The sequence below is a fragment of the Kogia breviceps genome, chromosome 7 (genome assembly GCF_026419965.1).
Source record: "Kogia breviceps isolate mKogBre1 chromosome 7, mKogBre1 haplotype 1, whole genome shotgun sequence".
Classification (NCBI taxonomy): domain Eukaryota; kingdom Metazoa; phylum Chordata; class Mammalia; order Artiodactyla; family Physeteridae; genus Kogia; species Kogia breviceps.
In genome coordinates, this window is record NC_081316.1 from 97,410,479 (window position 1) to 97,428,425 (window position 17,947).

The 17,947-nt window shown below is 33.7% G+C and overlaps 1 protein-coding gene across 1 annotated transcript in view; it reads left to right on the forward strand.

Annotated features, from left to right (window-relative positions):
* Positions 1–17,947, forward strand: part of ATM (ATM serine/threonine kinase) — a 140,916-nt gene that overhangs the window by 96,120 nt on the left and 26,849 nt on the right. Inside the window, exons 41-54 of the mRNA XM_067038886.1 lie at positions 2,339–2,426; positions 4,428–4,516; positions 4,616–4,718; positions 5,286–5,434; positions 6,848–6,952; positions 8,619–8,738; positions 11,157–11,391; positions 11,888–12,055; positions 13,147–13,260; positions 13,958–14,175; positions 14,690–14,897; positions 15,813–15,926; positions 16,521–16,679; positions 17,135–17,273. Of these exons, the coding sequence (XP_066894987.1) occupies positions 2,339–2,426; positions 4,428–4,516; positions 4,616–4,718; positions 5,286–5,434; positions 6,848–6,952; positions 8,619–8,738; positions 11,157–11,391; positions 11,888–12,055; positions 13,147–13,260; positions 13,958–14,175; positions 14,690–14,897; positions 15,813–15,926; positions 16,521–16,679; positions 17,135–17,273 (2,009 nt within the window). The remainder of the gene's footprint in view (positions 1–2,338; positions 2,427–4,427; positions 4,517–4,615; positions 4,719–5,285; positions 5,435–6,847; positions 6,953–8,618; positions 8,739–11,156; positions 11,392–11,887; positions 12,056–13,146; positions 13,261–13,957; positions 14,176–14,689; positions 14,898–15,812; positions 15,927–16,520; positions 16,680–17,134; positions 17,274–17,947) is intronic.

A 17,947-nucleotide genomic window follows, 5' to 3' on the forward strand; every position in this document is an offset into this window, starting at 1 on the left:
TTCAAATATAATTAACTTAGTAGACTTGGACTGATTTCTTAACTCTCTGTTTTGTTTTAATTTCTACTTTTCAATTGAAAACAATTAAAAATCTACAATATGTAGATCATTTGTATAATGTATAAGTGATATGTTTGTGATCACTTAGACTTTGTACAAAGACAAGTATTGATATGTTATCCTTTAAGTATGAAATGAGTAAGAAATTGATTTTTGCCTACTCTTGATCTTAAAAATTTGGCAAAAGTCCTGCATACTTAGGAGTAGTAGTTTTAATCTGAATGTACCTCGATATCTTGGTTCCATAGAATAATATTTTTTACTAATCAGTAGTGAATAACTGAGCTCTTATTTGAGTATAAATAAAAGCTCTTCTAATTTGAGGAGAGGTGATCATATAGAATGTGGCACATTTTTGCAAAATTGCTTGTTTAACAAGCAGGAGTGCCTGGATTTTATTTTGGTTAACTTTAGGGGAAAAGTGCTTGACAAATGGGGCTTGCTGTTTGCTTTGACAGTCTGATTTTGATTTTTTTTTTTCAGATGCCTGATGGGAAGGGGAGGGCAAACAGACATAAGGTGTATAGAGAGGGTAGGGAATGCTAATTTTCTTCAGTGACTCAGGTGAACTGAGACTTTTATAAATCTAAAGTGATCAGGAAAAGTATAAAAGCAAAATACAGATCAACAGTTTACAAACACTGTCAGGTCAAAAAAATGAATTGATCTCTTAGGTTTTCTATTCAAGTTAGTTAATAGCAAAATGCCTTATACTAGGTATTCAGGAATACATACAGAGTTTTATTTTGTTAACTTGCTCCTGAGAAAGTATGAGCCTTCAAAGTTAGTATCCATAATTTTTTTTAGAAACTCCTTCAAACAGGATTTAGACAACCGGTCGTAGTTCACACCTCAGTCATTTTAGTATTTCTAATACCTAAGGCAATGCCTGACAGAAGTCCTGGCAACTCTGCTTTTTGCCTAGATGAATTATAGCTCTAGACTCAAAATCATAGACTCTAATACTGTTGTTCCTACTTTCCAAGTTTCTCCTCTAAAAACTTTTTTCTGCATAACTTACCAATAAGGAAAATATATGTAATATTTACATATAAAGGTTATAAAGCAAAATAGAATGTTGTCAGTGCCATTTTGTCAATGAGTCTCCTCTATCCCATCCCTCTGTGCTCCTCCAAGAAGTTAATGTTATCTTGTGTTTTGTGTTGATCATTTGTTTGGATGATACTGTTTTCATGTGAGTAGGAACCCATAAATATACTTTAGTTTCCTAATTTTTGAGCTTCCTAAGAAGTTATATGTGTGCTTTCCTACAACTTGTATTTTTCCTTCAGTTTTTTGGTAAGATTTGTCTATGTTGTGTGTTGCTGTGGTTCATTAATTTGTCACTGCCACATAGCATACCAGTGGGAGAATATGCCACAATTCATTTAACCATTCCCCTGTTAATGATTGGTGTAGAATTATTGGGTTGCAGGGTATACAAATTTTCAGTCTTATAAGATAGTGCCAAATTAGTTTTTAAAGCGGTTATACCAACTCAGAAATGTAGTTCATGAAGAAGTGGGTCAGTAGGAAGCTTTACATTTGAAGAAGGGATTCAAACTACCACTATGTCTAGTTTGAGTAAAAAAAGTAAAGAATAAACTGAAATAAGTATAGGTAAATAATAGAGATAACATCACTTATGATAGTATTTATTTTATACATTGGATTATTATTGTCATAAACACTGTATAGCTGGCATGGTTTTAGAATTGAAATTAGTTATAGGACTGAGTATCATATGCATATGTAAAGCTGAGGCCTTGGAGTAGAGAAATCTGAGTTCTAATTCTATCACTTACTAGTTTTATTACCTTGGGTGTTACTGATCCACTTCCTTTTTAACACTTAATATTATCAGACTTCTTAATTTTTGCCAAATTATCAAGTATTAAGTGGTGTCTCAAGTGTCGTATTAATTTGTGTGCCTGTGTTTATTAATGAGGTTAAACTTCAGGTAAAACCACTGACAGAACATTTAGGAATTGAACTCAGGCTTCTGCTCTATCTTTAAGCTCTGTAAATAAGTATATTTTGGCATATAGCCTTCCCATAAAGGAGACTGTCATTAAAATGTAATTCTCATTCAAAGAATTAATACTAACAAATTCCTTTTCTATTCTAGGCCTAACTGGTATTGTTTTTAAATATAAATGGTTCATTATATTTTATTTGTAATCTTTGTTAGTTTTTTCTATCAAAGTGTATGGTATATGTATTAGCAAGCTTCAAAATAGTATAGTCCCATTAAAAGAGGTGCTCTTGTGACAAACAGAAGTCTTACGTTTGAAGAAGGAAGCCAGAGTACAACTATTTCCAGTTTGAGTGAAAAAAGTAAGGAAGAAACTGGAATAAGTTTACAGGTAAATATTATTGACCTTATTATAAGTGATAATATTTGTTTTATATTTTGGACTATTATTTTGTTATAAAGACTATATAGATTTGATTTGTCATTTGATTTTCAAACTGAAGTTACCTTTTTGGACTGTCATATACATAAATTCATGGTTTGAGGCTTAGGCCTTGGAGTAGACAAACTTGAGTTCTAACCCTGACTCATCCACTTAGTTGTATAATCTTGCACAAATTACTTAACCTTTCCAACCTTGAGTTCCTTTATCTGAAAGATGGAAGTAAAACCACCTATCTCATAGGGTGAATTTATACCATGTATTTTCTGCTACAGTACTCTGTTCATTTTCTTTGTAGCACTTAACATTTATAATTATATTTTTATTTGTTTACTTGTTTATTGTATGTCACATCTCAGGGCAGATTGCTTCTGTAAATTTTTTAATGTTTACTCTTAAATTGACCCATTCTTACTGAATTTCTTTAGTCACCTAATTCCTCTAAAATGAGTTTCATCTTCTTCAGTTTGCTTAAACCTCTGATGTTCTCTTCTCTGTCTTTTGTTTCTCTCTCCTCCTACTTCTTGGACAAAATAAGGGGACATTATAGGAAGTCCCACCACATCCCACTGTCAAACATAGAAATCTCCCTGCATCTGCTGCCATTGTAATGTTTCCTCTTGTTAAAGCAGAGGAAGTTCTCCTTCTGTCCTTCTTGCTGTGCTTTGTTTTTCATCAACTCTTTCACAGGAACATTTATTTTTATTGTGCCGTGCTCCTTCTCAACATATTCAAATTTTCAAACTCTTATTAAAAACATTCTCCTTCAAACAGACACAAAATCATTTCCCTTTTCCCTATGTTATCTTAAAGGTGACATCTTTTTTTTCTCCCTTTCCATCACAGCCAAACCTTGTGAAAGAGTTGTCTGTATTTCCTGTCTCCATTTCCTTCCTTTTACCCTCTCCACTGAATAGCACTTGCTAATGTCACTCATAAACTTCATGTTATGGTCACTTTTCATTCAACTTCTTCCTTAATGTTTCATCAACACATAACACCATCAACCGTGCCTTACTTGAAATATGTTCTGTCTACCTTTTTGATACCATTCTCCTGATTTTTCTCTTTCCTTTTTTTGCTTCTTTATAGTCTTAGCCTCTTTTCTGAGTTTCTGGAGTATCTCCTGTGCTTCAGGCACTGTGCTAGACTTCTGAACTGAATGTTCCAATACTGAGGGCTTGATTTCATGTTTATGAATAGAAACAGTTTGATTAGAATAATAGAATTATGCCGATATCAATTTGTGTTTAGAAAGTATTTCCTGGAGCAAGTACCATTAAGAGAATTAAATTGCTTGATCAATTTTCTCTGCAATGCAGTTTCTAATTTTCTGTTTTCTTTTTTTGATTTTTGTTTTCTTTTTCCTTTTTTTTCTTTCTGTTTTGTTTGCTATTTTCATTTTTATTTTACTGAGATTATTTTAAGCAGAATCAATTCTTTCCCGAGTAAATTTTATAACAAAGTTTTGAGTCATCAAACCAATTCTATATCCATATCACATTTTACCAGTTATAATAGTGCAACTTTGAATTTTCTCTCAAAGAAAACCTTTACAGCTTGTATTTTTACCAAATTCAGTTTTCAAGAGTCAGACTTTGCAGGACTTCATTTTCCCATGTACAGTTTTAGCTGTTGACAGGATTTTTGTTTTTATGATTATTTTTGCATGTGTTAGAAGCCTGTTAGGTTGGGATTTATTTCTTATCTAATTCACTAAATCGTGAGCAATTCTTCTCAGGTAGTCAGCAGTCATTCTGTTGTCTGGGATCAGTTTGTTGTGTTGCTGATCAGTATCTTTAGTATATATTTAAATATCATTATATTTTACTTTTATAAAATAACATGTAGAGTTGGGAGTTACATGATGGTAATGATATAATTTCAAATTTGCTGAATTCATAAACTGATAGTTTTCCCCTCCAATTTTTGTTGTTTCCATGTTTTTAGGATCTGCTCTTAGAAATCTACAGAAGTATAGGAGAGCCAGATAGTCTTTATGGTTGTGGTGGAGGGAAAATATTACAACCCCTTACTAGGTAAATTGCTTTTTTATAGATAATGCTATAGTAATTCTGTTATGAAAGAAGTTACATGTATGTAAAACTCAAAAGCATTTAAAAACTCTTTTCTTATAGACTACGAACATATGAACATGAAGCAATGTGGGGGAAAGCCCTAGTAACATATGACCTTGAGACAGCAATCTCCTCCTCAACTCGCCAGGCAGGAATAATTCAGGTACTTTTTTTTCTGCTTTGGTAAAGCACTACTAGTGTAGTGCTCAGATTATTTCAGTTTGTCAGTGGAATATTTACACAACCAGATAAACTGTAGAGGTAAGACTGAAGGTTCTTTTTCAGGCACTGGGATTAAAACTCTGAGGGATGCACAGGCAAATTGGAAAGGTCACTGACCTGAAAGATAGTGTAGATTTGTTGGTCATAATCTTAGCTAACAGTAGAAGACATTTCTTGACTGTGGGCAATGTGCCCAGTAGTGAATTAAGTCCTTTGTATGGAAAATCTCATGTAAACTATTTCTCATAGTTTGCACTAGAGTTTGTCCCAGGAGTTATCATTTTATTACTGGCTAATATTCCTTAGCCATTTTTTAAATCAAATATCAGAACCCTTTGAGCTCTATCTTTGTGTTTTAGGGGCAACACACAAACAATATTTTGGCATTTTAAGTGATGTTGTGAACTACTAAAATTTTGAAAGTTACTTTTTATGTTTGCTGTTTTTTGTTTCTCTAGTATTCTATATTTTTTATTCCTTTTTTTTTTTTTTTTTAACTCCTGCATAGGCCTTGCAGAATTTGGGACTCTGCCATATTCTTTCCGTCTATTTAAAGGGATTAGATCATGAAAATAAAGAGTGGTGTGCTGAACTACAGGAACTTCATTACCAAGTAGCATGGAGGAATATGCAGTGGGACCACTGCATTTCTGTCAAGTAAGAAGAATTCAGACATTTTTAATTGCCATTTCTCTAGTTATGAATAATGAACTGTTTTTATCTTCTTGCTCTATGAATGTAGCAGGAATTGTGTTTTCATGTTTTGTAGATGCTGTAAGCTAAATGCTTAAATAATATAGCAGTATGCAGTAAGTGTACGTAGGGCTGAATTTCACTCTCTTCTTATATTAGGGCACCTTCCCCTCCACCCTCAAGATATTTTTGAAAATAGAAATATAAAAATTATTTTCTCATGAGAATCTTATTCACTTATTGTTTATAAATCCAAAGAGTAATAGAGGCATTTCCCTTCGCACTCCCTGCTGCAAACATTTTATTTAGTTAGATGGCACTTTTATTGGCTGGATGGTACATGAAAGACTGTTTATCTTTATTTGTGAAATATTTTCTTTTATTAAAAAAACACTGCTAAATCACTAGCACGGGAAGAAAACGTTTATAACCTACATGTACCATCACCATGTGTTCTGAATGAAAAGCCAAACACCTAATCTAATAAAAGATTGTGTATTTATGTAAAAAGTCTTGATGATATAAACCAAAAAATTAAATCATATTAATTGTATGTTTAATCACTTTCATAGAAAAAAATTGCATTAACTAGAATGTCTTTCAGATTTCAAACTGTTAGATTGCCGTAAAATTAGAGATACGCACTCGTATTTTAAAAACATTTTACTCTGTGAGCTGATTCCTACTTGTCTCTGTGAATCTCCATATTCTGTTTTCCCCCTTGCATACTATATTTCAGCCACATAGCTCTTCTCCATGTTTTTTTCCATCAAGCCAAGCTGTTTGTACCTAAAAGCCTTAAACATATCTTCTTTTCCCCTGTTACCATGAAGGTGGCTACTTGTCATTCACACTGTAGTTTAATAATGTGACATATTCAGATACATCTTTTCTGACCATCCATTCTAAAATAGCCACCCAGTCATTCTGTTTTGTTACCCTATTTTACTTTCCTACAAGTCCTTTGTCACTGCTGGTATTTTTCTTATTTATTGTCCATCTGCAAACCAGAACATAAACTCCATGAGAATGGGGACCTGATCTGACTGGTCCACAAATGTATTCCCTGCATCTAGAATCTGGTGACTAGTGCCTGGCACGTAGTAAGTGTTCATCAAATAAATAAATGAGAATATAACATGTTTAGAGCAAGGAAAAATATCTGAGAAATTCACGTTTTTCTGCGTGAAGAATTTAAATGATCCACAAAATTCTTTGTAATTCTTAACAAGTTTTCTAGAAATGCATTTTTTTTAATGGAGATATCTTAATTTTAGTTTAAAATTTTGCCTTTTGGTGAAGTTGTTTATGCACACATATCTTAGGAGTCTCTATTTTTAAATGTCTTTTTCTTTTATTTTTAAAATTATTTCACAGCAAAGGAATAGAAGGAACCAGTTACCATGAATCATTGTATAATGCTCTGCAGTCTCTAAGAGATGGGGAATTCTCCACTTTTTATGAAAGTCTCAAATATGCCAGGTATTATAAAAAGAAAGAGTTACTGTATTTTAATATTTAATGTCATAGCTTCTTTTCTGAAAACTTTAAGAATAATTTCAACACAAGGATTTGCACTGGTGAAGGAGTAAGACCTGGTGGCTGTGGTCAGGTTGTTTCCTTGTTATTCCCTTTTCCCCCTTTAAAAAAATTCCCTGTGTAATTAATAATTCATACTAGTCAGTGTTGAAACTCAAAGCAGTGCAAAAGTGGGAGGAAATATTCAACAATTAAGAATTTCATAGCTTTTACATATCTGAGAAATGAGTGCTCAGATGAATTTTATCTTTTGCAAGCATGTTTTCATAAGAATTATGAGTATTCCTGTCTTAATAATTGTTTTCTGTACTTCGTATTTTAAATTTTTTGTATGAAAGAATTCTTTAATACACACTTGATATGTATATGTACACATATATACACACAAGTGTTTATATATATATAACCAATGTTACGTTTTAATTTTTTGTTTTAGATGTAAGAGCATGCTCATATGGTAGGTACTTACATAAAGTGTTAAGTTATTTTTTCTTATGTAATAACTTTTTCTTTGCTTATGTGGTTCAAATATATTCTACCTTTAAAAATAAAATTCCCTTTGGGATCCCTGATCAATTATTTACTCAGAACCCTGAAGAAGGTCTTCTTGTTTACCATTCCTTTGTTTTCTTCCTGGAGCAGTGTACTGAGAATTTTAATCTTTTCTCCTCTAGTAGTTATGTGGCATTTACCTCTCTTAACGTTTAGTGTCCTTTTTATAAAATGGTGACTAATGGTCAATACTTAAAGGCTTGTTATGAGGTACAAATGAGATAATGCACAACAAAGAACTTAACTATAACAGGCTAAAGAAATGTAACACATTTTTTGTTTCACAAAATACAAACAGTATTTGTGATCTAATAAATCCTGTACTTTATTACAGAAGTAATACTTGCTATCATTTAAGTGCTTATCATGTGGTGGCCACTTTGTTAGGCTTTTTCTTTTTCTTTTTATTTATTTATTTTTAAGGGGAGTGGTAGCTGATGAGGCAAGGGAGGATTTTTTTTAAGATGTTAGGGGTAGGAGTTTATTAATTTTATGTATTTATTTTTGCTGTGTTGGGTCTTTGTTTCTGTGCAAGGGCTTTCTCTAGTTGTGGCAAGCAGGGACCACTCTTCATCGCGGTGTGCGGGCCTCTCACTATCGCGGCCTCTCCTGCTGCGGAGCACAGGCTCCAGACGCGCAGGCTCATTAGCTGTGGCTCACGGGCCCAGTTGCTTTGCGGCATGCGGGGTCCTCCCAGACCAGGGGTCGAACCCGTGTGCCCTGCACTGGCAGGCAGACTCTCAACTACTGCGCCACCAGGGAAGCCCTGTTAGGCTTTTTCTGTATGTATTCTTTAATTTTCAACAGGAAGTGAAAAAACTTGGATTTAGAGGAATCCAGTAATGTGCCCAAAGCTATTCAGCCATTACTGGCAAAACTGGGATTTAGATCTAGGTCTCTACGATTCCAAGGCTTACTTTGTTTCCACTACCTTATGCTGGTGCTTGTGAGTGTTAGTATTATTAGATCCACACCAAGGCCTATAATAGGAAGTCAACTTTTATCTTCCTGCAAACCTCTTCTTAGTTTTTAAGTGTCTTGTCTTTTTTGCCACTAGAGTTAAAGAAGTGGAAGAGTTGTGTAAGGGCAGTCTTGAGTCTGTGTATTCCCTCTACCCTACACTTAGCAGATTGCAAGCCATCGGAGAGCTCGAAAACACTGGGGAGCTTTTCTCAAGGTATGTGATTCAAATGACTGTGTATTCCAAAGTATAACCTTTCTGTTACCAATAGGGACTTTAAAAAATAAAAAGTCTCTATATAGAGACCAGCCATAGGTTTATTTCCTTTTATCAAGATATAAGTAAATTAACCTAATGAACTGTGATCTTGTTAAAATAAACATTTTCAAAAATATTCATTGTAAAAATTCAGGTTTTTAAAATTTAACTTATTATGTTTTTCTCTTTACAACTTTTTCCCTGTTCTACCCTAGATGAAATTCTTTCCTCATGTTTTTTACCATAGCACATTATACTCCATTCTGTTTTAGTATCCCATTGCATTAGTGTCATTTTATGTATACTCTGCCATGCTGTACTAGAAGCTCCCTAAAAATAGGGCTTATTTATTCTTGAATCGTTTGTATCCCTAGTGCTTTTTCCTGGTGACCAATTCTTAGTAAACAGTCAATGTTAATGAATATGGAGTAAGTGTTTAGGGGAGATTTCCTCTTACAATGGTGAAAAGGAAGTGATCTCACTTTCCAGTGTTCCTGGATCTTTCTCTGCTAGGGAGTTATAAGGAAGAAAGGGGAAGAAAGGGAAAGTTTGATGAACTGGTACCAAATACCTATGCTCTAGGACAGCAGTTCTCAAGGTGTGGGTAGAGATCCTGGTTTTCCCAAGATCCATTCAGGAGTTCATGAAATCAAAACTGTTGTTACAATTATAGCAAAATGTTATCTGGTTTTTTTTGCTCTCATTCTCTCATGAGGTATAGTGAAGTTTTGGTGAGGTATCAGAATAGCCACAATTATCTGAAAAGACTATTAAAATACTCCTCCCTTTTCCAACTATGTATCTGTATGAGGCTAGATTTTCTTCATATACTTCAGCCAAACATCATAGCACAGCAAAGCAAATGCAGAAGCAAAGATGAGAATTCAACTGTCTCCATTAAGCCAGACATCAGAGAGTTTTGCATAAATGTGAAACAGTGCTCTTCTCACTAAATTTGTTTTGTTTGGGGAAGAATAGTTATTTTTTTATAAAAAATGTTATTTATGATATGATATATAGTCGATTTACTGTTGTTATTTTAAAATAAATACATGTTAGATTTTTCTCAGTTTTAGTTTCTAATAAGGTAAATATTAATAGGTATAATCCAATAAACGAAAGCTCTTTGGGGGTCTTCAATAATTTGTAAGAGTGTAAAGCGTTCCTGAGATTAGAAAATTTGAGACATGCTGCTCTAGGATCATTTTGGGAGGAATTAAAGTTTTGGTTCCTGTGAATTTGTGTTACTGTTTCCTTCTTGATCAGGCAACTAAAAGAGCTTTCATTTCCTAGTCATCACCTTGTCATCTTCTTGGTCTCCTTGCTTCATCTTAATTTCTCTTCATATAGTAGGCCTAAAGGATTGGACAGCACTGCTTAGTTTGAACATCTGGGAAGCACTCTGTTCATCTAAACTAATTGTATGATATGCATTTTCTCTTCCTTTAATAAGTAGTATTGGTATATGAAACCTTTACGAGATGCCAGCATTTCCTTCATTGGATTGTTCTTTCTTTAACAGCTGCCATTTTGCATAGAGTCATGCCCTGTGCCTGGCAGGCACAGTAGATAATGAGTTTATTACATTTCCTTGCTGACTGTCCTTTTTACCACAGGGAACATTGAAGCTGGACTAGAGGTATAGATGTTCTGAATGACAGGCGTGATGAATGTGTTCTCATTTCAGAAGAATGTTAGTTTAGAAGTGCTGCTTTTTGTGAGTTTGAAGAGTATTTTTAAGAAAATCTTGAAAGTATCATCTATAAAAATATTAAATCACTATGCTGTATACCTGAAACTAACATAATATTGTAAATCAACAATACTTCAATTTAAACAAAGAAAGAAAAAATCTTTAAATGTTCATCTGTTGGGTTCTCTGCTGACTGAGCCTCAGAGGTCTGACCATATTGTAGGTTTCTATACTATGGTCCTTATTTTGGATTATTTTAGAAGTTCCAGTCATGTTACTGCAAAAATTCCTTTGTGTCCTGCCCCCCAGGGGTGCTTTATGACCACCTAGAGGGGTGGGATAGGGAGGACGGGAGGGAGACGTAAGAGGGAGGAGATATGGGGATATATGTATATATGTGGCTGATTCACTTTATTATAAAGCAGAAACTAACATAACATTGTAAAGCAATTATACTCCAATAAAGATGTTAAAAAAAAATAAAAGAGAAAATGTTGGACCAGGTCAAGGGTAGGTAAACTATAGCCCTCAGGCCAAATCCAGCCCACTGCCTGTATTTGTCAATTTAAAAAAAAAAAATTCCTTTGTGTTTATTCAGTCTTAAGTTTCAGCAACTGCATATTAGCAGGGTTTTTTTTTTTTTTTTCATTTCTCTTATGTGAATTCTGTGATTTGGCTTTCAGATCAACAACAGATAGGCAGCCCTCTGAAGTATACATTAAGTGGTGGAAACATTCCCAGCTTCTCAAAGACAGTGATTTTAGTTTTCAGGAGCCTATAATGGCTCTACGCACAGTCATTTTGGAGATCTTGATGGAAAAGGAAATGGAAAATTCGCAAAGAGAATGTCTTAAGGACATTCTCACCAAACATCTCGTAGAACTCTCTGTATTAGCCCGAACTTTCAAGAACACTCAGGTAATCAGATTTAAAACTATGTCATCTCACCTGTTGACCTTGCCTTTTATTACCCAGAAAATAGAAAGCATAAGTAAAAAAGGAATGTCACTGAGAGACAGAGATTGCTATTAAAACATTGTATAGCATAATTGTTTAAGATTTCCCATTTTGGAATTAGACCTGAGTTTGAGCCTTGAACCAGGTACTCACCTTCTCTAAACCTCAATTGCCTGGTTAAAAAAATGAGAAGCTACCTAACTTACTCATTGTATTTATAACAAGTCAGCAATTTTATATACTGTGTATAAACACACATAATTATATATATGTCTTTATATAAAGAGAAAAACAGGCTGACATTGGGCCTGGGGAAGGCAATCAGAGATGCACTTAAGACAGTCCTGATGAATAGTCAAGTCCTCAGTGAATGGTAGTAACTGCTTTTATTAGTAGTAGTAGTAGTGGTAGTAGTAATAGTAAAAGTATTTATTCTTATTTGTCATTTTCATTTCAGCTCCCTGAAAGGGCAATATTTCAAATTAAACAGTATAATTCAGCTAGTTGTGGAGTCTCTGAGTGGCAGCTGGAGGAAGCACAAGTATTCTGGGCAAAAAAGGAACAGAGTCTTGCCCTGAGTATTCTCAAGCAAATGATCAAGAAGCTGGATGCCAGTTGTACAGAGGTTCACATTTTTTCTATTGGCCAAATTCATATTTTACTGTTACAAGAAAAATTACTGTGCATTAAAATATTTAAAATAAAATTTAAAGTAATTACCAATTTTATTAAAGCTTTTATTAAAGCTTTGACCCATGAACAAGAAATTGTTAAAAGGAGTCCTGAAAATTAATATTTGTAAAAGAAGTTTAGAAAGTATTCATTTTTCCTATTTATAGCATTTCTATCAGTCCATCTTGTCGGTTAATCTATCCCATTGATAAGCCTCATTTTTTTAAACTTTCTACAGTATATGGGAAACAAAGATGAAAAAGATACTATAAATTTGAAATGACAAAAAAAAATGGAAGAGGAAATGCATGAGAGAACAAAACTTTTAGAAAAAAGCAAGTTGGAATAATTGGGTTGTTAATCCAAATACCTTGAAAACATTATGTCTAATATTTTATCTAACATTACCTCTATTAGTTATTGTAAACTTGGTTGCTTCTTCAACTCTATCTCCAGCATATGATGGGCAAAGTAGCAGCATTTGTAGGAATCATGAAGTGTTTTAAAGGTTTGGACACAATGATGTCCCTCTGACATAAACCTACTTGGTGAATATCAACTTTTTGTACTTTTGGATAATGGAAACTTATGTTAGATCCTCCATCACTGGAGAATTCATCATTATACCAAAGCCCTGGGAACTCATATGATATGATGTTTAAATGTTGCTTAACAATGTGGACTCCAGGGAGTTACCTACCCTCTTTGACCTCAGTTGTAGTTTTCTAATTAAAGATAACAATAGTACTTATTTCATAGGGTTCTTTTGAGGATTAAATGAGTTACTATACATAAAGCTGGTAGAAATGCCTAGCATATGAAAGTGCTCAATAAATGTGAGTTGCTCCGATAATAGTAATAATAATAAAGAGTAGAGAATGATTATTTTATAAACCTACATATTTGGAATTATTAAAATAGTTGTAAGGTAAAAAAGCAAATAAGGGAAGACATTTTTAACCTGCTTTTTTCCCCCTATGTGGAAGATTTTTTTATATAGTCATGATAATGAATTACATTTTAAGATTTTGCTTTCATATACAGAATGATCCCAACCTAAAACTTATATACACAGAATGTCTGAGGGTTTGTGGCACCTGGTTAGCAGAAACTTGCTTAGAAAATCCTGCAGTCATCATGCAGACCTATCTAGAAAAGGTAAGATTTTTGAGCAGCCCTTAAGAGAGTTGTTTAGCATGAACACATTTGATATTTTTATTGGGGTCAGATGTATTTCAAATGTGAATAAACGTATGATTTCACTTTTCTAAATATTATTACTGTTGTAGCTCTGTATACTCTTCAGGGCAGAATGAAACAGTGTTACAAAAGAAGGAGCATGTTTGGAAGTAAGCCCAAATGTGTCTTCTCTCTACCCCCATCACCAGCTACTCTTTAAACAAGTTGTTTTTGATAATTTCTCCATTTACTTATTTGTAAAAATAGCTGATTAAGGAATATGCAAGTCAACCTTTATTATTCATTTGTAGCCCAATGCTACAAGTAGGACTGGGATTCCAGTGCTACTACCGCTTTTGACCTTCCTGTTTCTCCCTCTTATTTAGTTTAGCTAATTTTAGAAATAGCTACTTCACTAAATAAATGAACATGAAAAGCATAATATGATTTTTTAAAATTTTATAGAGCTTTTTGTGTTTGCACTGTTCTTTGCGAATATTAGCTATTTTGGTTATTTCTGCCATATCAAAGTTGTTTTGAAAAGTCAAGAAAATACTTCATATAATTTAGCTTATATACATATATATAAATTAAACTTTAGTGTGGATATTTCTTTGAGTAATTCTTTAGATATATTTAGTATCTGCAAATATAAATGGATTGTTTTTTCTTGAAGGCAGTGGAAGTTGCTGGAAATTATGATGGAGAAACCAATGATGGGCTCAGAAATGGAAAAATGAAGGCATTTCTCTCATTAGCACGGTTCTCAGATACTCAGTACCAAAGAATTGAAAACTACATGAAATCGTCAGAATTTGAAAATAAGCAAGCTCTCCTGAAAAGAGCTAAAGAGGAAGTTGGCCTTCTTAGGGAACATAAAATTCAGACCAACAGGTAACTAGGGGTCTACAAGTGACAAGATATACAGATATACAGTATATATACAGGTATAGAGAACCAGATAAGAATTCATGCTCTGGTTCTAAGCTAATTGTAAAGTATATTGATGTTAGCTTCTTGTTTTGCTTTTTTTGTTTGTTTGTTGGTATCATAGTTGAAGAAGAGATAGGTGTTGAAATTAAATAGAGAGGAGTTACCTATTTTGATGTAATTAAATCCTTTATTCAAACCTGCTTTTGGTCTATATATTTTAGTGTAAGTAGAGAATAACGTTAGCGAAATACCTTGGATAGAGTCCACTTTGTCTTTGGTTGCCTAAGATAGCTTATGAGTTGCACAAACTTACTTTAAGACAAAACTAAGTTTGCTCCCCTTATAATTCTTAGAATTTTGCTCTTTCTCCTAAGGTGGACTCCAGATTTTTCATTTATTTTGTATATCTTATATGATGTTGTAGTTCTATAAAATTTGATGGCTTTTGTGTTTTGCTTTAATTGTCCAATATAAGATACACAGTAAAGGTTCAGCGAGAGCTGGAGTTGGATGAATGTGCACTCCATGCATTGAAAGAAGATCGTAAACGTTTCTTATGTAAGGCAGTTGAAAATTACATCAATTGCTTATTAAGTGGAGAAGGGCATGATATGTGGATATTCCGTCTTTGTTCCCTTTGGCTTGAAAATTCTGGAGTTTCTGAAGTCAATGGCATGATGAAGGCAAGTTTTCTTTTTCAACGCAATATTCTAGCCTGTGCTTTAAAAGTTTAGACATAAAACCCCTCAGTGTCGTGGATTTTGTATACTTTGTATCCTTGGCACTTGGTTCAGGGCTTTACACATAGGTACTTAATTAGCTCTAATGATGTAGGTTTATGTGGCTATGAGAGTATTTAGGTCAGTCTTTTCCTATATCTTTACAATTACCATAGGAAAGTACTCAGAATGCTAGATTGGGAGATTTGGAAAGCAATTAAAAATGATGTGATCACAGGTGGGGTATTTTTCCCCTGCTTTATTCTTTAATGGGATTTTTTACGATAAATTATTTTTGTAAATGGAAAAAAAGATTTTAAGAAGACATTAAAGTGGCAGTATTTTGTAAATTTTTATTTTTAAAATCTTTGGTTTTATTGATGACACCTAATATTAAAGTTATGTTGACAAGGTATATATTGGCAATCAGTTTGAAGCTTAAAAGTAAAATTGTTCTTCTGGCTGAAGAGAATGATATAACCAACCTCTGCTACTAGTGTACATTAAATCCTGTTACTTTTAGCATGTAGGGAAAAATAGTTATTCCCTGTTATTCACACTGACTTCTCAGGAGTCAAGATCACAATAGTCCTTAGATCTACATTTGTCCTCCTTGGATTCACTGGAATATGAGCAGGCCAAGTATTCCAGTTCTGAATACAGTTTGATTTAGGTTCAAATATTATGACTCACCAGTGAATCAATCCAGACTTTAAGATAAATGATAAGTAAAAATATGTGATTAGTGACATTTTATTTATTATCTGCTAGATGATTGCACTAGTAGAGGAGCATTTTCTTAGAATAATTTATTTGCTTAGTTGTGAGACTACTTGAAATGCATTGTTTTTTAAATTTTGTGTTCTTTTTTTATGGTAGAGAGATGGAATGAAGATTCCATCCTATAAATTTTTGCCTCTTATGTACCAATTGGCTGCTAGAATGGGGACCAAGATGATGGGAGGCCTAGGATTTCATGAAGTCCTCAATAATGTAAGTAAACCTGAAAATCAAACCAGTTGCTTTTCTTTTATATTATTATATACTACTGTTCCACTCCAGGAAGTGGCAATACAAAAAAAGTTTAGTCAGTCATATTTATTATGTTATATAAGGGCAAGAATAAAGATTTCCTTTTGTCTCCTCTCATGCTCCACATAAGTTACTCACTTTCTCTCTCTTTCTTATTACTCATGTACTTCTGTCTCTCTCTCTCTCTCTCTCATACATACCCATACTTACACAGTCCACCCACGGCAGCATCTAGTACAGTAACACATATCTTAATGTTAAGCAAAATTTTAAAGGTTATGGGGCTTCCCTGGTGGCACAGTGGTTGAGAATCTGCCTGATGATCTGTCCCCTGATGCAGGGGACACGGGTCATGCCCCGGTCCAGGAAGATCCCACATGCCACAGAGTGGCTAGGCCCGTGAGCCATGGTCGCTGAGCCTGCGCATCCAGAGCCTGTGCTCCGCCACGGGAGAGGCCACAACAGTAAGAGGCCCACGTACTGCAAAAAAAAAAAGGTTATGGATTTTCATTTTTTTTGTTTCCATAAAACTAACAGTTCTTAATTTTATAACAGCTCATCTCTAGAATTTCAATGGATCACCCTCATCATACTTTGTTTATTATACTGGCTTTAGCAAATGCAAACAAAGATGAATTTTTGACCAAACCAGAGGCAGCAAGAAGGAGTAGAATAACTAAAAATGCACCTAAACAAAGCTCTCAGCTTGATGAGGTATTTGTATTGAACATGCATACCTTTTTGAATTGCAATATTCATTTTTTCCCAAAATATTCCTTTCTTAAGTCTCAGGAATTCTAAGAGTGTGTGTTGTTGACAGTATTCAGTTTGTAAATTCTTTGTTATTGTGATGCTACCTAAAATTCGTTCAAAATTCCTGAATATTTCTCAAAGCATAAAAAATACCAAAAGTATTTTACCTTTATTCCTCAGAGCAATGAGCAAAGAAAAAATAAATTTTACAAGGCACCCAAGTCATTTACTCTTGAGATTATTATATCTTTGATGTATTTCATTCATAATAAGGTGACTGTCTCTGAGGGAATTATAGTCCTTCCATTGTCTAGCTTTGTGCATAAATTATTTTTCCTTTTGTTATTATAACTCTGAAAAGTTTAAGTCTTGGGTATTTGCTTATGTAATATTTTTTGTTTGTTTTTTATTAATAGGATCGAACCGAGGCTGCAAACAAAATAATACGTACTATCAGAAGCAGGAGACCTCAGATGGTCAGAAGTGTTGAGGCACTTTGTGATGCTTACATTATACTAGCAAATTTAGATGCCACTCAGTGGAAGACTCAGAGAAGTATGCAGTTTGAAAGAATGAGTGTTGCCTTCTTGCTGTGTTATTCTCTGTAGGAATATATTAATTATAGAGCTTAATAATGTAAATCTGTTCAACTCAAACACATTAATTATAGATGTGAAAGTCCTGATGATTACAACTCACACATGATTCAAAACATAATTTTTGTCTAATAGCTTCAACACCCCTCCAGTCACTTTTTTACTTAATATCTTTTTGTGGAACTGATAATAGGTGACTGCACTCTAGGACTTAAAAATGGCAAGACCTTATCATTTTCTCCATTATTCTTCTTGCTGTGTCTATTTAAATAATTATAAGCTGCTATAATATTTGGTTATTTGTATCTCTCTCCCCATACTTTAATAATTGTATTCTTTTTTCTGTTCAGAATCATATCTTCACATTTAAATTCTTATTATTTTAAAATAGGAATGAGGCTTCTCATAGTGTTCCTCTCTAAGCAAAGACTATTGTCATGTCCTTTAGTCACATTTAATAGTAATATGACAGCAGTACATTATCTATGTGCTATTTACACTGTATATAATTATCTTAAATTGCTTGATTTGACCCCTCAGGTGAATCTGGTCTAGTTACCAGTGCCAGGTAACCTGCAAATTCATTTGTAAGCCATGTCAACCATTGTTATGCCCTGACCTTGAGTGGCATTG